The sequence below is a fragment of the Crocodylus porosus genome, unplaced genomic scaffold, assembly GCF_001723895.1.
Source record: "Crocodylus porosus isolate Cpor-Errol unplaced genomic scaffold, CroPor_comp1, whole genome shotgun sequence".
Taxonomy (NCBI): Eukaryota; Metazoa; Chordata; order Crocodylia; family Crocodylidae; genus Crocodylus; species Crocodylus porosus.
Genome location: NW_017728914.1, coordinates 25,286,598 through 25,304,538, shown reverse-complemented (window position 1 = coordinate 25,304,538; position 17,941 = coordinate 25,286,598). Strand labels below are relative to the sequence as shown.

Sequence of the window (17,941 nt, the reverse complement as noted above, 5' to 3'; positions counted from 1 at the left end):
ATATTTTAAAATGGATCAAAGCATATTTGAACTAGCTGCTGGTACTCATTTCTTTAAAGTGTTTTTATTGTAATAGTAACCGAAATTCTGAATGAATGCATGCTATGATGTTTTGTTCCGTGCTTAGGTTAAAGAACTGGTTGAAGAGCAGTTGTTTGCACGCTATGACCGCCTGCTTCTGCAGTCCAGCTTGGACTTGATGGCAGACGTGGTGTATTGCCCTCGCCCATGCTGTCAGACTCCTGTGATGCAGGAGCCTAGTTGCACCATGGGCATATGTTCCAGTTGCAACTATGCCTTCTGCACCCTCTGCAAAATGACTTACCATGGAGTATCTCCATGTAAAGTCACTGCAGGTGAGTGACACTTGTTTGGAAGTTGAGCCCAATGTTACAGTTTATATCATGAATGGATAAATAAATACGGGGAATATTTTTTTTTCTCCTTCTTACACCTTCCACAGTAGGAAACATTTGCACTGATACAGCCTTCAGTATCTGATGGTGGGAGTGGAATTCTTGGACTTCCCTTGATATTGGCAATTTACAGAGTTGAAAACCTTGCTCCTGCTGTGCTGCAGTAAAATGAAGAAGTTGCAGGGGGAAAGTGTTTATTGCAGTATAATAATGTAGTTACTGGATCCTCATGGTTTAGGGTTGTTTTCTTTAATACAAAATTGATTACTGATTATCTGGGGGAAATATAGTGCATAGAAATGAACATGTGAATGTATCCTGTCCCCACAGTGGCTTAGCGCCAGAGGAAACTATAACAGATCTTCAAGGTGAGCATTTATGAGAGAATCTGCCCACAGAAAGCTTTTTCCAATAACTGAGGAGTTTAGTTCTAGGGAATGAAGTATTTTGATATTAAAAATACTTTAAAACCTATACTAAGGTAACCCAGGATGTTCTTGCCTTCTTCATACAAGTTTCCATTTGTTTTGATTCCATTTTTTTAATCCTGGTATTTAATGGGGTTCTCGGTCCTGAGAAATGTGTTGTTTAGAAAGCCTTTTCCTTGTGTCATTTTTATATTTGCTACCTGTTTTTATTCTAATAGACTCTCCTCTTGTTGTTATGAAAAGTGGTGAAAGGAAGCGTCTTTCTACTATTTATTTCTATAACGTTGTCATGTCCACTTCTGTCTGACTTAGGGAGGAGACAAAATGTGTCTGTTCACTTATCACTTCATATGAAACCTTTTCCGTGAATGTAACCAGTTTTGTCATTTGTCTTTAAACACCTTCTATTTCAGTTCTAGTTTTGTGGGATAAAGGGACCAGAATGCAGCATTGTATGAACCCCATTGATTTATATCCTGGCATTGCAAGATTTTCAGTATTACTCTTTATTCTGTTCCTTCAGCATCTTGAGAATTTGATTGCTTTTAATTACTGCTATACGTTGTGCAGGTGAAAGGAACATCTTGTTCAACATGCTCAAGTTTATAGACTTATAACTTGAGAGACTGTAGACTACATGTGGGTCAGCAAGCAAGATGAAACTTCTGGGTGGCTGTTCCTTTATTTTTTTTCCTCTCAGGGCTATTGGAATCCTCTTGATCACTGAGGTCTTTGAAGCCTCCTGGTTTATGTCTCCAGTGTGCTTGGCTCATCTTTTTAAGCATGCAGGGGCATCTGTAAATCCGAACTGATCACTTATGTCCATTGGCAAACCGTACTTGCATTCTCTGTGTGAAAGTGTTATAGGCTATCTGTGGTTGTATTGGTTTCTTTGAAAAATACATTAGACAATTGGACTTAATACAGTACCGTGCATAAAAGGCAAAGGGGTCTTTTCAGTTGCTCTGTTTCTCTTCCTAGAGAAGCTAACGGAGTTACGTAACGAATACCTAGAAGCAGATGAGACCACACAAAGATTTTTAGAACAGCGCTATGGCAAGAGGGTGATTCAGAAAGCCCTGGAGGAGATGGAAAGTAGAAAATGGCTAGACAAGAATTCAAAATGCTGTCCTTGTTGTGGTACTCATATAGAGGTGAGTTTCCCCGGGCAAACTGAAGAATCCCAGTTTGCTCTCAACTGTACTGTCTTAAGTTATTCAGGTAATTTCTAATGGGAGTCAGAATATTAAAGATTGGTTTGTGAGACTCAGAGTAACAAGGGCTGTAAATCTGTTGTTGTGTGTCAAGAATTTCCACTATTCTGTCTACATTGCATATAATGGAGGTGGTGCCTCCAGAGCAGTGGGTATTTCATGATAATACTGCTGGCTACTATCTATATTCATTGTTCCACTGCTAAAAACCTTGATTGGCATTGGTATTTGAGTCTCATATGTGCCACAGACTTCTGTACTGTTCTTATACTACTTACAAGCATCTTTCTTTAGTTACTAAACGGATTCACCGTTAGTCCTCAGGGTAATTGCTAATAAATGCTTCAGGGAAAAGACAGTTCTGAGTGTGTTTAATAGAAAAGCAAAAGAATGCTGCAGTGTCACTATCTAGTCATTCACCAGCAATGAATAATTTTTACCATGTTGATTGTATCTCTGCTTGCAAGAATTTATATTCACTATTTTTGTCAGTCAGAGCAGCTGGCATTACAGTAAACAAATTCCTCCACAGCTGGCTCGTTTTTTTGTTTTTTTTAAATCAGGGTCAAGGGAGGACAAAGTACTGGATTTTGCAGACAGTGTGTTGTAGACAGAGAAACATGCTCCAGTCACAAAATACCCTCAAATTGTACAAAAGTGTCCTGTCTTGAAACTGAGACATGAGAAATTTAAATCTTTTCTGTGTTGATTTGCTGATTACATTCCCATATAGTAAAACCTTTTTATTATTTAAAGCCTCATAACTCAACCCTAACCAGGAGTCGCGTATTAGTCTCCCATTTTGCCGGTAAGTTACAAACAGGTTTTGCAGGGTCACTTGAAGCAGAATGGGAACTATAGCAGAATCAACTCGGAGAGTTTCTTAACATTCCTTGCAGGTTGAACATGCCAAATCTGTAGTTATTTTGGTTGTCTGTCTCCAATCAGCATCTGATGCTCCCGCCCCAGAATCAGAAAGTGGATTGGGAGTCCTCGGCCTATTTTGCTGTTTTCTAGAACAGTTGTCTAATCTGTTGGGAAATTTGTGCTATGTTTCCCTTAAGTGGCTAGAGGATGTAGTGAGTAATTGCTTTGGTAGCTCAGGTGGGTAAGGGTGTGTTGTTGATGTAAAAATTTAAGATTTTAAACCCTGCTGGCGATGAGTTGTGTGGGGTGTTGTATTGTTGCATGTTATAACTGAAAACGGTCATTTTTCTTTTGAATAAACTGGGTTCTTCCTTTCACACATTAGAAAAGCAATCTTTAAAACAGCTGTCCAGTTTCAAAGTGGCCTGTATGCTAAACTGCATAGGCTCTGCCCATCATGCCATGTGACAGATGCCCCCCACACCCCTCTCCATCACGTCACTACCCCTTTGAGAGCTACATGCAGCCGATTGACCAGCCACCAGTTAGACAGCTTGGCTTTAAAACACTCTTTTTTTTGTATTTAAAATACATTTTTTTTGTAGTTAAGTACGGCCAGTTGTGCAGCATGCAACCAAATACAATACAGGTACTCCACTCCATTTCTGAAAATAGATGCTTCTGTGTCATTTTTTGCACATTTTGATTGTTGGTGTGATGGGCAGGTTTGCAGGTTGTGAGATTACACTGTGATCTGTTTGATTCTTATCCCTGTTTTTCTTGTTCCTCAACAGAAACTAGATGGTTGTAACAAGATGACGTGCAATGGCTGTAGGCAGTACTTCTGCTGGATTTGTCTGGGGTCTTTGTCTAGGGGGAACCCATATAAGCACTTTCATGATCCATCCTCTCCATGCTTTAACCGGTACGTATTCAAAGTACATGCTCTCGAATCTAATGCAGCTTACATTTGTGTAGCTTCTTTCCTACTACCTTTCACCCCCAATTAATTTTTTATTTTCTTGCACTGGAAAAGTCTGTGTTACAGTCTGTGTGTACTAGTGGGAGGAAAAATTCTGAGAGGTTGGAAAAGAATGAAATGTGTTCAGATATGGTTTGAAATATGGAAAATTCTTTGAGGGATTTTTAATATGGTGGGAAATCTGCCAGCTGATTGCAGATGCACTTTTCTCTGCTGCTGATTCAGAGGCAGAAATTAATTTTTAACAAACTGCTTTCCTAAAGGGTTCTCTGTTGGTGTGTTGAGTATGGGGTAAGGGCTGAGGTGGGAAGGTGGCTCTGGATTTTTGGAACCGCAGACTTTTCTTCAGTGAATGTTTCAGCTTTAGGATGGTGCATGGGGAGACCATTACTGCTTGGGCAGATGTGAGAGGAACAGGTGAGAGAGGCATGACAGCAGTAAGTTGAAAGCTTGTATTTTTTATAAGGGGATTTCTTGCTAATTAAGCATGATCAGAGAATTCTTTGCAAATATATTCCAATCCCAAATCTTCCTGCAAGTGTCACAGGTCCTTCACTAGAGCATGTAGGTGCCTTATTCAACCCAACAGAGCCTACTGTTTATTTCACTTGAGAATGCTTCCCTGCAGGGCCTGGGCAGGAACTGGGATTGGGCCATGGGTGCTTCATCTGGTGGGGGTGGGGCTGGCTCCCTGCTGCGTGCACTCTGGGCGGGGGGCGCACATGCTGTCCACATCTGTGCATGGTGTGGGGTGGGAATGGGTGCAGGCTGCCTCCTGTGGGCTTGGGCTCCCTGCCCTGCTGCCTTCCCCCCAGGGCCTCCGTTGCCCTGTTGGTGGGTCACAGTGCAGCAGGGTAGAGCAGGGCCAGTCGAGGAAGCTCCTTGCCGCTCCAAGTCCCATGCCATCCTGGCAAAGCCCACCCCACCTGCCCAGCAGCAGTGGGGGTGGCAGCGCGGAGGTGTGCCCCTCACTGCTGCTGGGTAGGCACCAGTTACTTTACCAGGGAAGCGTGGGGCTCCCAGCAGCAGTACTGAGCTTCCCCACCTGCCCCTGCTCTATCCTGCTGTACCAGATCCCACCCACAGGGCTGTGGAGGCCTTGGAGGAAGGACAGCAGGGTGGGGAGCCCCGAGCCTGTACCCATCCTGCCTCATGTATGTAGCTACATATTTTGGCCCCGGGCCCCCCCCCCCACCCTCCACTCTGGCTCTACTCTGGCTGCCCATGGGGAGGGGAAGCTGGGATCTACTCCCCGTTGGGGTCACAGCAGCCACTATCTCCCACAGATGGCAGCTGGGCTCAGGCACTGCAGCAGGGAGCTGCAGACCCAGGTCCCTGACCCCATAGCACTGGCAGTTGGGGGCTCCCTCCAGCAGGGCTGTGGGGGGCGAGGGAGGTTGTGAGTGGGGAGTGAGAGGCACTAGCAGGGCTGAGGGGCTGTGGGTGGGGAGTGAGAGGCACCAGCAGGGCTGAGGGACTGTGAGTGGGGAGTGAGGGGCACCAGCAGGGGTGGGGGGCTGTGGCCTGCAGGTGAGGGGCCTGGATCTGTGTCCTGGTGAGTTAAGGGGGCAGGAGAGCTTTGATTTTTTTTTTTTTTTTCCCATGATAAAAGTCTAAAATCAAATACCAAAATCTATAGATACTTAGAATTTATTATACTATAGTGATTGAGGCACTGGTAGGCTTCCAAATTGCTTTAGAAGTATAAATGTGCCTGTAGCGGGGCACTAAGGTGCCTGCTACTGACAAGCAGTAATGTGGGCTCAGCTGCCAGTCACCAGGGCAGCACAGGTGCAGGTTGCCGAGACAACCAGTTGGGTCAGCTGACCAGAAGGGGGCAGGGCCTGGCCTATATAAACAGCCAGGCTGAGGGAAGGTCAGTTCCCCTCTGGCAGCCAAGGAAGGTGGAGGTCTGTTGGAGCAAGCAGGGCTGGAGCAAGCAGGGCAAACATAGCAGGGAAGCTGGATGGCCCGAGCAGTTGCGGTGTGAGGATACTGGGTGAAGGAAACCCTAGCAGGGATATGAAGGAAGTTAGCCAGTTTGGCTTGGAATTTATGTTGGAACACAGGGGTGTGAGTTTTCTGTTTTGGTTGTTTTATAGGACTGGAGGACCGGGTGAGGCTGTAGGGGTGGAGGAGGCCTCACGGGAGCTCCCCAGTAGTGGGGGGGGGTTCCTGGCACCGGAGAGGGCGCTGCATTTTGGGGTGTCCCGACCCCGGCCCCAGTGTGGGCAGTATCGGGAGGAGCCCAGTGTGGGCGCAGGCGAGAAGCCCCAGTGGGGCGCAAGACCTGGAAAGGGGGTCTGGAGGCCAGGCACGGCTGCAGCCACCTGAGCCTCAATGGTGAGGAGCCCAGGGGGCATGAGACCCGGGAAAGGGGTCTGGGGGCCAGGCATGCTACGGCCACCTTAGCCTCGATTGCAGGAATTGCGAGGTGAGGCCCTGTTGTGGGTGGGGAATTGCGAGGCGAGGCCCCGGTGCGGGCAGGAGCCGCAGGAGAAAGCAGGAGGCGCCCACGAGGGCACAGGCGGGTAACTAGACAGAGCCCAGATGCATCAAGGCACCGTGCCAAGGAGGGTTAGAAGGGCAGCCTCCCTTTAACATATTACCATCAAAGACATGGTAGGCGAGATAGAGGGTGCATTTAAGCCTGATTTGGCACGCTAAGTAGGGGGCGCTAGGGAAGTTCACGGCACCCCTAGGTCGTGCCCTGCCACAGTGCCGATAAAACATTGTTCAAGTGATACCTATAATGGCATTTCATTTTAATCATACCTCTTTAGGGGGGTTTATCAGAGAATTTGCAGTTTTTAAACAGAGAAAACCAGGATCCTTGTTGATCATTAATAACATTTACTCATGTTTGGAGACTCAGTGTTGTAAAGCTTGTTAAGAACTTACAATGTAAGAGGTTAGGTAAGTGCAAAATATTTTATTTGAATTAACGTTAAGGGTTGCAGTATGTGCATTTTCCTGAAAATACAGAATTGGCAAGTTTAACTTGTAGCTTCAAATTTAGATTGACATTTACTACTTCCTAATACAGATTCTTGGCTGCTTCACAGGTTGTTTCAAGGTATGCATGGTGAAGATGCTGAAGATGAAGACTAATTGCATCCTCTAATACTAAGAGCTGAAGAAACCAGAAATGGATGTTTCCATTTTTTTTCGTTAAGCTTGTTTGCTTTTCGGCTTGCTTACGTGATAGAAGAGTGAAACACTCGCTGCAGGATGCATACACAACAATTCACAGGCCGTTTCCAGAAACGGAAGACCTCTGATGCTTTAAGGCCCTTATGTTCATGTCCAGTGCTAAACAAAGTGAACAAACTAATAGCCAAAAATTTTAAAACAGTGTAGGAAACTCTACATATTGTGATGCACCCCTTTCTCTGAAACACTTTCTGGAAAGATTTCTGGAAGTTTATTTGGGGGATCCAGCCTCGTAAGGGTCTTTGGATTCCAGCCTGAATGCTTTGCAGCACTGTCCTGTACCTGAGAAGGGCTGGATGTTTTGTCTCTGGAGCTCTTCAGTGACGCTGCTCGTGCCCATCAGAGAAAGGCTTATTAAAATACAGCTCAGGAATTTTTTCCTGTCTGCAGAAATTGGCAGTTGCTTCCCTAGTATCCCCTGACCTGGATCCAGATTGATTCATGTCTAGTAATCCACTGCTCTGGTGCTGCTGCAGCTTACTTGTGATGGGGAATTTGGGAGCGGTTTTTCCTCCCTTCAGTAGATCTAGTTACCTTAATTTTTGCTGAATCTCTGTAGAAAAGTTACAGCCAGTTACTGCATATTTGGTTTGGTTCATTAATTAATCTCCATATTGCTATAGTATATTAACTTATTTGTTTGGTTATTTGCATAATGATGAATACTGAAGCAGCTGATAGAATTTGCCCAGTCTGTGAAATTCAGTGCAGTTTTTTTAACCAAATATTTGTGAGGTGATTAAATAAAGCAAACTTCTGCTGAACTGAATTTTTACAGATGTACAGTCAGCAGTAAGTTGAACCTTTCAGCTGACTGAGGACTGCCTGTTTTTCCGTCCCAAAGTCTAATATAATGTTAGTGAAGAAAATGTTATGGTAAATACTTCTGTCTAAAGAACATGCCTAGATAAATGGCTTGAGTACTATCAGCTCTGCTTCTGAACTAGATCACTTGCTCATGCTGTTATTACATGTCAAAATGGCGTTAAGCTGCCGGATAAATAAATCTGCTGCTGCCAGGGCTTCAGCAGAAGTCTCTGAAGCAAGAAAGCAATGATTGGAAGAAACCACTACACTGTCAGAACTGCTTTTTACGTACAAGATGGACAGAAAATATTGTGCTCATATTCTGTGTTTAAAATGAGAGAAGCCCAGGTGCTTGGTAATGCTGCAGAGCCTTAGAGGAGCAGTTCACATCCAGCTTTTGTTGTTAGTAAATAAATCTTTACTCAGATGTACTTGGCCAAACTGAGCAGTGTTTTTAGCTCACTTCTTAGAGGACAAATATTTCTGTTGCACAACTAGCCATCATAGCTGGCAGACTTGAGAGATCAAAGATATGGAAGACACAGGACAAATTCCTTATCATGTGGAAATGGGCCATGGTTGCCTTGGATGAGGCCAGGGGAGTGTATGCAGGGTGAGTTTGCTTTTTGCTAATATTGTGTATAATTTGTACTTCTGGCACCTTTCACGTGCACTAAAATCACTTTAAGACCGTAATTGTGGTTGTTGTCATGTTCACATCTGGTATGGGGTGAATACAGGGTACGAAAGTCACCAGGTGGAACAGAACAATACTCTTTTTCTGGATGACCACTGTGATCATGTAACATATTTAACAGTGCGTCAGGCTGATTCATGTGTCTAGTGACCATATGTATAAAGGTGAAGTTCACACTTGCACTGGCTATGGGACATTCCGGATCTCAGGAAAGGGGCTCCTTGCCTTTCACTTGTTCATAAAACCAGTGTTGGGGAAGGGGGGGCTCTCACTTCAGAATTCTAAGAAAAGATGTCTGTTTGGATATGCCGTTCGCTAGCTCTGATGCATGTTAAACACACACCAATTAAGCATTCAGACTAATTCAACTGGATGAATGTAAGCACAGTCTCTGAAATGCTTCTTTGGAATTGAGATATTGAGAAAAACCACCCTATTGCATACCAGCTGTTTTAAGGAATGGTTATGTAAAAAAGTGGATAAGGATATTCTATTTCAGGGCTGTCCAGCCTCCCAGGCAGCCCCCCTTCCATTTGCAGGGATAGCCCTGACTTGCCCACGGGCTTCCAGGTAGATAGCCCTGTTCTACTTCCTACTGCAGTGCACTGCATAAGGGTTAGCTTTGTAAAGAATTTTTGCTGAGACAGCCACAAGGATAAAGCAACATTGCTGGTACTTCTTCCTTTTTAAGCAGTCAAGAGCCCTGTTCCCTGAACTTTGTAAGAAACATGTAAATCAGTATCTATTATAAAGATGAATGTGAGATAAAGATTAATAAATATTATTTAAAAGTAGATCTGTAATTACTCATGCTAATATTTGTTCCTTTTAGTTGTAGGGCCTGCAGCTGAGCCCTGTTTTGTTACAGACTTCACATCAGAGGCATTCATGTTCCATTGCCATGTACGGGTTTGTGATATTCAGCAGCTCAGAGCACTTGCCATAATCTTTGATAGTCATGCTTTGGGAACAGTTGTTGGCTTTTACATACTTGACCTATACCTTGTGAGTTCTACAGTCTTTCCCTGGTTATAGGCAAGTTATAGAAGCTGAAGTAATTACAGCTGCTTAGTAGTTAAAGAAAAATACTCACAGCTCCTGGGTAGATTATGGGTAGATCTAGTTATGTTTAAAGCAAAACACACATTTTCTGCAGGAGTTCTAACTTTTTTGGCATTAGTCCTCATGGCCTGAATTTGCATTTTTTTGAAAGTGGAATTTTTCACTTGAATTGTAAATATACTCCCTTAAACTGGAAGCTAATATGAAAAGTCAGCCCCAGTTACATGCATCTTTCCATGTCTATTCTTACAAGCTTTTTAAACCTACAGAAATAGTAGACCTGGAGTGCTCAAGCCCTGGCCTGTAGGCCAGATCCAGCCCCTGGCACTGTCATCCAGCCTGCAGGGCTCTCCACAAATCCTGGGGGGAGACCAATGGGCTGGGCCCCTCTACCACCCCTGCCCAGCTGTGATCCAGTTATAAATTGGCCGTGTGCCATTTACGTGGCCTGTGGGACCACTATTGTGAGCACCACTGCAGTAGACTAACTGTTCATAGGGCCAAGGCTATCACTTCCTCCAGGCACTGAATAAATGCATTTGTGCTGTGTTATCAATTCAAAACTTTTCAAGAAAAAAAATCTAGAGCTACTGCAATTTTCAAAATGGCATCTCTCATTCTCTAAGATTTTGGCACCTGAATCACACAATTATTTTTCATAAAATTTTACCTTCACTACTACTTTCTCATGTGTTTCCAGGAGTCAATTAAGTCATACTGTTTCTTTCCTCCCTTTTTTTGGTTGGAAATTAATCTGCTTTTTCTGACAGTATTGGATTTCCATGGGCTTTGCAAAAAGAAAGTCACTTTTTGGCTAGAATGTTAAAAGTTGTGAATAGTCAAGATGACTCTTTATTTGGAAAAAATACTAGATTTAATGTAGAAAGTTACATTTTGAATGAAAAGTTCATGAATTTCAATGTAAACAAAATATATTGCTCAAGGAAAGTCTTGCCACCAACTTTTCCCTACAGTGGTTTGGCACAAGCCCCTGTACGAGCTACAAAAAAAAAGTAACAGGACTTTATTCCTGGTTCTGATCCACAACATGAAGTCTTGATTGAGGTCTGCTTATCACCAAGTGTGGTTAGGGGGCTAACATGAGTTGGATTTGTTGGCTGTAGAGTTTTCCACATAAGGACAACAGGATACACCAACATGATGTAAGGAAAGGGAAGAGGCAATGTCTGGTCTCAGGCCCCACACCGACATACCTGAGTATTAAGCAACATGGAGGAAGGACAACACCATACATACATGTAAGAATGTGAGCATTGCCATTTACTGGCTCAGACTGGTTCCAACTTACCCAGCATCCTGTGGCACACAGTGGCAAAGAATGGATGCAGAAAGCAAGAGTGAAGTGGGTATGACTGGGGTTTTTCCCTCCCACTGTTCCTTTCCCACTTGCAACTCCCAGCATTTAAAAAGGTATAGGGAGTCCTAATTCAGGGGCTATATCCTTAACCAGCATGCTCAATAGCTACTGCTATTCCTTTCCTTAAGGAATGTCTAATCCCTTTTTAAATATAAACGTTTCTAAGCCATCATAAAACAGCAAAATAACCCTTGGGACATTATAATGTTGGGATTTAGTGTTTGTGTGTTTTAAACTCTACCCATAAAACAGTAGTAGTTGTTACAGATATAAGTAAGTTATTATTTACCTATTCAGTAACTACTACTTAGCAAGATGATTTGAGAGCCAGTTTGTCAGGGTTTTTGCTTTACTGAGGAAAAAAGGAAACCCAAAGCGTCCAGTCCCTCCCAGGAGTAGGACTTATTAGTAAAAACTAAACAGGTGCATGTTTTGAGGAAAGTTACTTACTGGCAGCCTCCAGCAGGGGCCAGTACAAATTCACTGAGGTCAGGAAGAAGCATTATGGGAAAATTTAAAAAAAAGGCAGTGATAGACTTACTTAATTTACATAATCAGCTTTTTGCATATCTTCATATTTGATATGAGAGATGCCCTATTTAGTTGCTATATAGATTAATACCTTGTTCACAACTGACTCTCTCATTAGAGAATTAAGTTAGTATTGGAAGTTGCTAGTACGCAATACAGAGGGTCCAGTCATGTGCTTAATAAAATGCCATATAGTCAGCATCCATCTGCCTAGCAGGAGATGGGGGAAAAGCAAGTACACCTTTTTTTTTTGTTAATTTAAGAGCCAACATGAGTGTGTGTAGCAATTCCTCCTGCCCCACAGCTGGTGTCCCAGAGAAGAGCCTGTTGGTGTGCCCTGGATCACAAGAAACTAATCACTGTATGGCTTCTTAGACTGGCTTCTTTCTGCTCCTGTCTCCTTCATACTATATAGGGGCTCCACTAGTTTGTTATGAACAAGCATTAAACCTGGCACATAAAATAAAAGGAAACATTTAGTATGGGTAAAATGCATTGAATTAAGGCATGTTGGTGAAAATACAGCCATTACTAAAATTGTATTCCTGCCCCCATGCACCTTTCTAAGCAATAAACCAAAAAAAACCTTTATTGGGAAGTCTTAGCAATGGGAATTACCAGCTTCATATTTTAAAAATTCTGAACTAATGTGGCACTTTCTACCACAGGCAGAAAAAAACCCCAAAAACAGGTGGCATTTCATTCAAATAACTAAGCTGGGTTGATTGGTCTTGCTTATGGTTTCTAAGCAGCACCACTTGCTCTCATATACTAGCCCAGCACTAGGGTTCAAAACACTAAAGTGGAACATTTAAAGTGTTCCTCTGACGATTTTAGTTCACTTTAAAAAGTAAACACGGAACACAAGATTTATCTGACGGCTTCTTCCTCAAAAGGAGAACCTATTCAGCAGGAAAGATTTTCTAATGCAAAATGCACAGGCGGCAGAAGGAAGTGGGGGCTAACAGGGCTTAGCCCCCCCCACAAACACAGGGCAGTAGTAGGGCTGCAAGGCAGCCTGGCCATGGGCTTCTGGCAGCTGCAGCAAAGGTGGGGAGGGGTGCATGCACAGCGAAGGAAGAAGGGCTGGGGCTGCATGACAGGGGCAGAGCACAGGACTGAGCTGCAAGTGGCTCGTCCAGGGGAAATTTGACTTCTGCTGCCATGCACACCATGGGGGAGGGGCAGAGTGCACACCCCCAGATCTGCATTGGATGGGCTGCAGCTGCATGCTGCGAGGGCTGCTTCATGAGGTGGGGCTGGGTTATGTTGCATTCTGGGTGGGCAGCAGTTCCTCTGGAGGGGACCTATGGGGGGGCTGCAGCCACCTCAAATTTTGCCATAGCCCCTGTAAACCCCCCCCCCCCAATCCAGGTGAGCAACACTGCCACCACTTGTGGCCTGACCAGCCCCCTGCTGGGAAGAGCCCAGCACAGAGTCTAGCACAGGCAGAAGCAGGGGCTTGGGTGATTGAGTCCTGCCTGTGCCCCGCTCCCCCTCTCACTACTGGGGCTCAATCTGCACCCCTCCGACCCTTCCCCCTCCCTCCTATACCCCCACAAATTTACCTGCTTGGGGGAGGCCATGTGCATGCTCAGCTCCCCAAATAACTTTTTCTCCCTTTGCCTGTGGCAAAATGTGCTACTTAAACATTTAAAAGCTAGCCGAAGAGACAGCTCCATCTGGCCAATTACTCACCTTTAAAGTATTTCACTGTTTTAACTTTGAGTTCTAGCGTGGCATCCTCATCACACACAAAGACAGTGTTGGGATGCTGCTGAAAGGCTGAGACTGTCCACATGTGGTTCACCCCCTCCTCAATGGCTTTGTAGAGAGCAAAGGCTTTATGGGCTCCCGTGATCAGAATCATCACCTGAATTCCAAGACACAGGAGTTCTTTTGTTAGGCTCCGCAACATACAGGTGAAAGAACACACCCAGCTGTGTGCATCTGCATTCAAAACATAGTAGATGCATACATCAGCTGGGGCAAGAATAATTTTTTTGTTATCCCTGCTTCATTTGCCTCAGAGAAACCATGGCCTGCCTCACCATTTTAGAATTAATGGATCTGGTCCTTTGAACTCCTGGTTTTTATGCAAGAACAAGCTGGGGGTATGACCTAACCATTATGAGGTACAGATATACCAATACATTCAAAACACGCACCGTCCCCTGGCTCACATGCTTTGCTAGTAGAGCACTAGGTGAGTTAGTTCTCACACTGTTTTGTGAGCTTCTCAACTGGGAGGTCCTAGAGGATGTTCTTAGTGCAGCTGTATTGAATGGCTACATTAAAGTAAGTGTTAAGACAAAGAATAACTTTGGGCAGAGCTCGGCTATCAGGAAATATTGCTGCTTGAGGACACTATATTAAGCGACTATTTTTATCCAACCTCTTTGGCATCCATGACTGTGCCTACTCCAACTGTCAGAGCCATTGTGGGGACTTTGGAGAGGTCTCCATCAAAAAATCTTGCATTAGCCAATATGGTGTCCATAGCCAGTGTCTTCACTCTGGTCCTGGATACCAGACTTGAGCCAGGCTCATTGAAGGCAATATGGCCATCTGGGCCAATACCTGTGTTAGAAACAGTTTAAAAAGCTAGGTCACTGGTTTAAACACTTACAGTAGGAAGCAGAATCCACCTCAATCTTATTAGAAAGACATTAATACTTGTAGATATACAAGGAAGGAGCACATTCACCATAAAAAGCTTAGAAAAAAATTAAGGGCAGAATTCCCATGCAAGACAGGAGGGGCAGAACCAGACTCCCGCACATTTGAGGGGCAATAAAAGTAATGAGAAAGTTAGTTGTCAAAGGCAAGCTGACTGTAGCAAGATTTCTGTTAGTTTCCACTGTCCCAGCACCCTGTTCCCAGTAATAAGAGGGAATGGAAATAGGTAACGTACTGTTAGTGGAGAGGTGGACGTACAACTTGACTTCCTAGGAGCCTAGTAAGTTGCTTTAAAAAAGGAATTCCCCAGAGAGCTAACTAGAACTATGGTAGAACCAGGCTGCATTCCCTCCAACTAGTAAGGATTCATTATTCCTTCAGATTTTCACCTCCAATAAACAATCTGATCCCTCCAGCTGCTTTAATTTTTCCCTCAAAAGCATCACACTCTGCTTGTAGGTCAGCTGCATTTCCATCCAGGATGTGGGTATTTTCTGGAGAGATGTCAATATGCTTGAAAAAGTTATTCCACATAAAGGAGTGATAACTTTCTGGGTGATCCCTTGGAAGACCTAGAGAACAGAGATGTTTGTTATTCATATATTACAGTTGTGTCTGCAGACCCCAATCAAGACAGGTGCCATAACTGGATACTGTACAATCCAAAGTCCCGATCCTGCAGGCTGTTCTGCATTGGCAGTTAGTTGCGTCCATTTAAAAGCTCTGTGACCTCTGTGCCCTGTATGGAGCAGTTTCCAGGATTGAGACCTGAAAGTGGCAAATAAGTGAAGATGGGAGAGGTATATACATCTATGCTGTAAGAAAGGTACCTAACTATGCATGGACTTGCAGTGTTTTTGATTACAAACAAGATGCCAGCTACTTCTTCTCTTTCTCACTCTTTCATGGGCTTCTTTCATTTCCTTGAGTTTTGCATTAAAAATAATACATGGTTCAAATAAGATCCCACTGCTAGGGAGAGCCAAATCATTCTTGTGCTTTGGTTGGGGTATTATACTATCATGGAACAGCTTCTTCTCCAAAAAAGCAGATGCACAAGTGTAACTGGTTATTTTCTTTACAGCTGTGCGCTAAACTAGCATGAGTAAGAGACTTTTACCACTATGCCAAAAGCCTGGGAAGCAATGACTAAGAGACTAGCTAGTCTGATTTTTTGAGACTTCCCTGAGAGTTAAAGACTTCCTATATAGGCTGCTTATGGGGCTATAGGCTGCTTTGTTGAAGACTGCTCAAAAAAAAATATGCAGGTTCTTTAAGTACTCAAACCAGGAATTGTGGCCTTGTCTAACTGCTATTGCACAAAGAGCAGCCACAATGTACATATTTAGCACTCATACTAGCTACCTCAATAACCAGAGTATCTGTCCAATGGTCTCTGCATGCTGCATACAAGAAGTGGGTATTGCACCACAACCTCATAAACAAGGCAATCCCTATCTAGCAAAACAGGAGCCTATCAGTAAGTCTAAAGGACATTCTAGCTGGAGGCCCTGCCTTTCTCAATCAATTACTAATTACAATATTTCTTCTGAGCTAGCAAAATAGCAAGAAAGTTGCACCAGCTTTTATTTCCCTGACTGGAAGAAATCAGGACTAAAACAAGGATGTGCAGAATGGAACACTTTTTGAAAGCAGCATTTTGGAAAGGATTCCTTTATTGACATAGCAAGATTTAAAGCTATGGTGGCCCACATAATTGGAGGAAAAAGGTGCAGTTTGTTAATTTGTACTACTCGTATTCTGTGCTCTTGTTTCTGTTGTCATCAGGTGCTTCGCGGTACCCCGGTTGTGCTGAAACTCACACAAAACAAACAAGCATATCCAACAGATACAACAGACAGTAACTTAATGGCCTTTTAGTATATTCTATATAGCTCCAATTACATTAACACTTAGATGAGGTGGTTTAGATGGGAATGATCCCACCTTGACCAGATGGCCTCCTGAGGTCCCCATCAGCCATATTTTCTATCTGTAGCCTGTAGTGATGAGTGCTTATACAGCCTCCCTATCTGAATGTTTATAGCCGTATTGTGCAAGTTTCAGGATCAGCAAATCAGAGAATCCTATTGAAGAAGGTATTCTTTGCTACACTGAATAGCAGCAGCAGTGGACATCTTCAGTATCTCTGAAAGACAGGCTATGGGAGATGATTTACAAGTTAAGCAATAGTGAAGAGTGGTAATTGTAGCTGTGATGGTCCAGAAGTTGTGCGAGACAAGGACTACTTCGGGCAATAGCTTTTACTGGACAAACTAGGTCCATGCCCAGGGTAGCTGCCCCGATTGCCCTGCACTGGTTATGGCACTGCTATTAGCAAGTTACAGAGTTCAGACAGCAAGGTGTGACAAGGCAAAGTCAGCCAGGTGGCTGCCAAGAAACCAACTCAAAGGGACACTGTGCTTATTTCCCTCCTCTCTAGATTATCTGCCACTGCTTTTTCTACAAAGAGTTTAACAGTGTAGTAAATGAAACAAGCCAGAAATATCTACATTTCATCTATCGCAAAGTTGGGGGGAGGGGGAGACAAAGCAGGGAAAAAAGGTTGCTTGTGCCCTTCCCTGCACCCTGGCCCCATGTCATGGAATTGGTGACTCACCTACATATTCATCCATATTAAAGGTTTTCACATACTTGAAGGACAGGTCTCCATTCTTGTAATATTCAATCAGCTTTTTGTAGCACCCTAATGGGGTGCTTCCTAGGATAGATACAAGGACAAATCAAAATAAAGGAATTAATGTTTCCACAGTGCCAAGGGCCACCCAGTTATTTAAAACTGATCAGTAATTCAGTTCTGTAGAGGGTTTCATTACTAAAGACCGAGCTCTTTTATTGCAGAACACTGGCCCTCTCTCGCACAAACACAGAGTGCAAATTCAGTACCGGCACCATCTGTTCAAAATCCTGCTCGGAGCAGAACCTCGCTGAGGAGCACCAGACTCAGTGCACTTCACTGAGCTTTGCAAGTAAACACACAAAATCATATTGCCTCTGGGTCTCAGACTGGTTGCAGGGGAGGAATCAGTATTCATCTACTTCCCAGGGAGAAAGTGAAGTTGTCAGTGTCTGACCAAAGCTGCTCTTAAGATGATAACATTTACTGCTGAGTGTAAAAGAAATGAGAAGCAACTATGCGTACCAATCTGCACCTTTAGCTCCCAAGTATCCCACGGGCAGCATGAGTGACTAGTTCTTCTGATTCCGAGTCCCCAAAAACTATGCGACTGGCTCATACGTTCATCAGTGCTAAAACAAGTTTGCAAGTTGAAGAGAGTCCATATTGTTCCCTCTACTTCTGGTCTTACCTGTCGGAAGTCCAAGAGTGAAGTATTTGTCTGGACCAGGGCTAAACTGAACGATTCGATTCCTAATGAACTTTGCAGCCCACTCGCTGGTCTGTCCATAGTTTTCCAGAATGATGAGTTTCATGGTCACCTGTGCGTTTGAATAAGGAAACTGTAACGCGATTCAGTTCTGCATTGACAAAGGTACCAAGAACTTGATATAACCCTGGCCAGTTTTTTTGCACAGTCACATTCTTGCTCCACCTCTTACCACAAGACGTGCCAGCGGGAACGATCCAAGGTGGACGCGTTATCTGTATTCAACTGTGAAATAATCAGCAAACGACTCTAAGCCCACC

At 43.9% G+C, this 17,941-nt stretch overlaps 2 protein-coding genes across 3 annotated transcripts in view; one reads left to right on the top strand and one right to left on the bottom strand.

Annotated features, from left to right (window-relative positions):
• Nucleotides 1-11,579, top strand: part of RNF14 (ring finger protein 14) — a 22,499-nt gene extending 10,920 nt beyond the window's left edge. For both annotated transcript variants that reach the window (XM_019535017.1, XM_019535018.1), the window contains exons 6-9: nucleotides 128-356; nucleotides 1,826-1,998; nucleotides 3,720-3,850; nucleotides 6,973-11,579. In XM_019535017.1, coding sequence (XP_019390562.1) covers nucleotides 128-356; nucleotides 1,826-1,998; nucleotides 3,720-3,850; nucleotides 6,973-7,018 — 579 coding nt within the window. In that variant the 3' untranslated portion in view covers nucleotides 7,019-11,579. The remainder of the gene's footprint in view (nucleotides 1-127; nucleotides 357-1,825; nucleotides 1,999-3,719; nucleotides 3,851-6,972) is intronic.
• GNPDA1 (glucosamine-6-phosphate deaminase 1) lies at nucleotides 10,991-17,941 on the bottom strand. The gene is made up of 6 exons (XM_019535019.1): nucleotides 17,604-17,941; nucleotides 16,895-16,996; nucleotides 14,664-14,846; nucleotides 13,991-14,175; nucleotides 13,294-13,468; nucleotides 10,991-12,045 (listed from the first exon to the last, which is right to left on the bottom strand). The coding sequence occupies exons 1-6, from the start codon at nucleotides 17,725-17,727 to the stop codon at nucleotides 11,948-11,950; spliced, it is 867 nt and encodes a 288-aa protein (XP_019390564.1). The 5' UTR covers nucleotides 17,728-17,941; the 3' UTR covers nucleotides 10,991-11,947.

Bases quoted from the DNA above. Each gene is read 5' to 3' on its own strand.
- GNPDA1 (XM_019535019.1), bottom strand. From the start codon at position 17,727: ATGAAACTCATCATTCTGGAAAACTATGGACAGACCAGCGAGTGGGCT. The intron at 14,847-16,894 runs GTGAGTCACCAA...TCTGTTCTCTAG, and splicing joins TAATATGGATGAATATGTAG to GTCTTCCAAGGGATCACCCA. The intron at 12,046-13,293 runs GTGAGTAATTGG...TTTATGTGCCAG, and splicing joins AACAGTGAAATACTTTAAAG to GTTTAATGCTTGTTCATAAC.